Source organism: Gavialis gangeticus, unplaced genomic scaffold, assembly GCF_001723915.1.
Source record: "Gavialis gangeticus isolate Ggan-Ray unplaced genomic scaffold, GavGan_comp1, whole genome shotgun sequence".
In the NCBI taxonomy this organism is placed as follows: Eukaryota; Metazoa; Chordata; order Crocodylia; family Gavialidae; genus Gavialis; species Gavialis gangeticus.
The window spans coordinates 56,358,454-56,363,111 of record NW_017728992.1 but is presented as its reverse complement, the minus strand read 5'-3'; the positions used below and the strand labels follow the sequence as shown (position 1 = coordinate 56,363,111).

At 41.9% G+C, this 4,658-nt stretch overlaps 1 protein-coding gene across 8 annotated transcripts in view; it reads right to left on the bottom strand.

Annotated features, from left to right (window-relative positions):
• Nucleotides 1-4,658, bottom strand: part of PHACTR1 (phosphatase and actin regulator 1) — a 556,936-nt gene that overhangs the window by 21,701 nt on the left and 530,577 nt on the right. For all 8 annotated transcript variants that reach the window (XM_019522706.1, XM_019522697.1, XM_019522732.1 and 5 more), the window contains one exon: nt 4,302-4,363. In XM_019522706.1, coding sequence (XP_019378251.1) covers nt 4,302-4,363 — 62 coding nt within the window. The remainder of the gene's footprint in view (nt 1-4,301; nt 4,364-4,658) is intronic.

The following is a 4,658-nucleotide window of genomic DNA, read 5'->3' as shown; positions in this document are numbered from 1 at the left end:
ATGGAGCTCATGGGTGGCCTTTCGGATACAGCCACAGATCATCACTTTTGTTGTTGTTAGTGCTGCTGTAAGCTTTTAGTTCTGGGCCTGAAAAGATGTTTAGCTCCACAGTAATAGACAGGGTGCACAGGAACTTGGACTGCTGAGCTATCATGGGAAGAAATGAATGGGAAAGAATGGTCTTATACCTTGCCCTCTCCCAAGAACAGTCTTACACGTTGTAGCTTGGCCCATTACCTGGAGTACAATTCTATCCCTGTATTGAAAGCTGTCTTGGAGTACTTTCTGTCACACTACCCAGGCTGGTTCAGTAAAATTCATGCCTGATAAAGAACTGATCATTTGCTTGAGGTATCCCCTTCTACATGAAGGTTGCTTTCCTGGAATGTGAAATCTTTGAAATGACATTTGCACAGTCAACTCCTGGGATGTGCCAATGGCACAGCTTGAACCAGAGAACTTAATAGTTGCATTGCTTACTGGGGCAGACCTATGTTCACTTATTGCTCCCCTCAAAGGTCTTAATGATCAGAAGCTGGGGCTGAGAAGGGAGGCCTGGCATGCAAACTACTTGAGTTCCTTCTAATGCCTCCCCTGGTCCAAAGCTGAAATAAAAAACCTGAGGAAGAGGGGAAGGGGTGGATGTGCATACATGTATGGTGGTAGTGGAGTGCGACTCTGAAGAACTCTGGTTACATATGATAAAACTTTATTACTTCTTTGAGTAGTCTCTGCACATTCACACTCTTGGCAATCTGTCGGGCAGTATTCATTCATACCGAGTGCTGAAAGAAGAGTCCTGGTTAAACAAGGCATTACCACACTGTGGACTTGCCTCCCCTTAGATCTTTAAAAACTAGTGAAACTGGAGCTGGAGGGCTCTATAAGGATGAAAAGGAGGCAGCTAATACAGGTTGTCTCATTTTTTAAAGACTGTCTGCTTAGATATTTATTGTCATCTCTAGTAAGCCATCTAGAATTGGTAAGGTAATCTTACCCATTATAGTATGACGTTGTACCACGATGTCACCTGCAGTGACAAAATGTCAGCACAGAGATTATTAAGGGTACTTTAACGTATGAAGTGGGACTGTTCCACTGACTTCAGGGTGGTCCTGCAAAAACCAGGATGCACATTATAATTTGCGTAGTTTGATGCTCTTACAGCGAAGAGACTTCAGAATGGGCTGTACAGATCTGCCTTTTCTCACTGCTGGTGGACATACAGAGCTATTTGAATAGATGCTGCACACATTTCTTCACCTTGAATTTACCCTCTGTATGCAGGTGCAGGTGCATGCATCAAAATCCATGATAACCAGGCAGGTCTAGAAGGATGATTAATTGAAAAGATCAGTTAGATTCTTCCCTAAATTCAGGTTTAGCTCCCTTTGCTAATAAGACTTCAGTAGGGATGGGCAGAAGAAACCTGCCACTCTGCTCAAGATGCTGAGACGTATTTGGGCCATGCTCAGAAAGGTGATAGCTAGGGACCAGCTGCAATCTTTGTGAAATTCACCAGGTACCTGGCATTTCTAATCATCAGTTATCTACTCTCAGACTTTATTCCCTTCCTCTCATGTTTTCTGAGCTTTTGTTATTTACAGGGACATAGTCTGTTTGCAGATGATAAAATTCATTATTAGTGAAGCACTGTGTAATTATCCACAATTACAAGCTGTTACTAGAACTGTTATTTAAAGACATGAGAATAGATAAGTCACCTCTCTATTTAGGGCCCAATTCCATGCGTCCATATGCAAAAATATCGCAAAGAATTTCAGAGAAATTTCTATGCTGGGCTCACCAGAACACATTGTGATTTGTTTGAAAGTCAAGAGGAATGAAACATCAATTGTGATATGGACATGAAGAGAAACTAATGCAATGCTATCAGGTTCAGACATAACTACTGTCCTCCTCACAAGCACAAACAAGAAAGGGAAGAAAGTGAACAGGAAAAAATTATGAGTGAGCACATGTGTGTGTGCACATGTGTGCATGCGTATGATGCTTGCTCATCAAATAACTGAAATTTTCAGGATCATCAATACTGCTGAAATTATATAGTGGATTTTAGTCCTTGTGGATGAGATTTTCACCTTCAGTGCAAACAGCAGCACTGCTTGCTTAAGTTTTCAAAGGAAGGTAGGAGATAAAAAACTGTAGTGACAGTAGAAGTTGATTTAGGAAATCCAGGTTCCTTTGGCAATAACTTGTGTCTGCACAATGTTGCTTTTATTTAGCAAATAACACACTTGGGTTGGGTTTCTGCACATTTGCAACAAAAATGAAAGGACTGCAACATGGTATTGCCAATTTTACTGAAGTCTACACCCAGCTCCTTCTTAAAGGGTGCATCTACACGTGCAATTAATGTGAAGCAATAGACTCCAAAGCAGTTTGAGCTGGAGTAAGCTACACCAGTAGTATAGCATAATGCTGATACATATGCCCAGGGTAGCAGCAATTTGATCTGGGGGGAGCAGGCCCACATTGGCAGGGAGTATGGGGGGGATCAGCCCTGAGCTCTGGGTGGCAGTGTTGGATGGTGGAGGGACTGGCTAGGGCTTGAGGGTGCTGCAAATGCAGAGCCATGTGGATAAGTAGCTGGCAGAAGTCTGGCCCTGGCTGACTGGGACCAATTTAAGCCTGCAGTCAGCATTTACACGTGTGTTTAATCATAGTAAATTGTCCCGGTGTAAGATAGTACTGTCCCTGACAGTATTCTCTTACGCCGATGTAAATGAGTTGATTGTGGCCTCATGCCATTGCACGTGCAGATGGTGACACTTTACAGCTAATTAGTTGACTGCAGTAAAGTGAATGTGTGGATGCAGTCACAGTGTGTCATATGAACTGGTTCTTTTTTCAAACATTAGAATTGGGGTTGCTATAGGGGATGGGCTGAACCTTGTAGTCAGGAATTTCTGTCCTTAAAAAAACAGAAATTATAGCTCAGTGGATGAGATCCAAAACTAGGGTAAACTAAAATGGTGCAGCTGAGTTGGTGTGGCCTATTATTTTCAAAGATGAGAGAAACCAGGCTAGAACTAAGCCTCTCAAAATTTTCCTATTTACACTTCTTATAACTATGCACTAGAATTTTTGATACTTATAAAATTGCTTGGATAGGAGAATTATTTTTATATAATTATAAAATGACAGCAAATATATGTAGGGAAAAAGAAAAAAAATAACTAACATGCCCACCACAGGAGGTACAGGTTTGCAATCCACATACAGATCAACAAGATGAAACCACCTAAAAAATCTAGTATGGATGTGGTGCTCAGTTACCAATACGATTTTATGACAGAATTGCCAAAATGGACTATGTAAAAATAATAGAACAAATCCTCCATTCATATAAGGAAATGAAGTCAGTAGATCTGTGGGCATCTACCCCAGTTGAGTACCTAACCCTATATTTCTAAAATGATTGAGTAGAAGAATATGTCCTGCCATGACAAGCTTGATCTCTGTACTATAAAGCTATTTTCCAGTGCTTTATTTCTGTTTGGTTTAAACATTTCAAACAACAGGTTTTCTTCCATTAAAAGTCTGTTCCTCAGTCTAACAAACGTTGACTGGGATTTTCAAAAGCAATCAGCATTGTCTTAACTCTGCTCCCACAGAAATCAATGGGAACTATTAGCTTCCCTGGGAACTGAGTTAAACCAATGCTAAGCCCATCTGTCCTTTACTTCTTAGACAGTCTCTAAATTATCTTTTGCTTGTTTTCAAGTAGTTCCAATGGACCCCAAAGCTATTCCTTGCCTTCTCTTTTGATTTACACATTACAACAGGGACAATTGCTTTAAAGTTCTTGTTTATAAAGGATGCTCTGGAAAATGAAAACGTAAAGACTAATTTTCATAGATTTCATAGACATTAGGGCTGGAAGGGACCTCACAAGATCATCGAGTCCAGTCCCCCACTTGAAGGGCAGGAAGTCAGCTGGGGTCATAGGATCCCAGCAAGGTAAGCATCCAATTTACTCTTGAAGGTGTTCAATGTAGGTCCTTGAACCACCTCCGATGGCAGGCTATTCCAGACCATGGGGGGCTTGGACAGTAAAGAAATTCTTCCTTATGTCCAGCCTGAAATGGTCTTGTAGTAGTTTATAACTGTTCGACCTTGTCATCCCTTGGGGCGCTCTGGTGAACAAACGTTCCCCCAGGTACTGGTGGTCACCCCGATAAACTTATAGGTGGCCCCTGGTGGTCACCCCTGATAAACTTATTTGGTAGGTAGAAAGTTACAGGTAATGCCAGAGCTGTATAAAAGTTGTTTCTCACCTTACGTGTTAATCTTCTCTTTATCTCCCGTTTCTCCTCCTGCTCCTCTTGCTCGTTCCGAGCTAGAAAAGATTTACGAGGTTCTCAGTTGGAGTGATCAAGCATCCACAGTGTGCAACCAATACACCTCTCCAGCAGTACAGGCCAAGTCCATCCAGTAACTGAACTTCCCTAACCCCTTGCTTGCAGTAATTTCATTTCCTAGTGTCTAGCACCACCAGAAGGGGAATGTTTAGAAACCATTGTCTCAATGCCCAAAAGTCCAGAGGCCTTGGAGTAAGCACAGATGATACTGCTAGTCTCTGAGGGGTGCAGGCTCAGTAGCATAATTGAGAGGGTGTAACTGGGGCACAACTT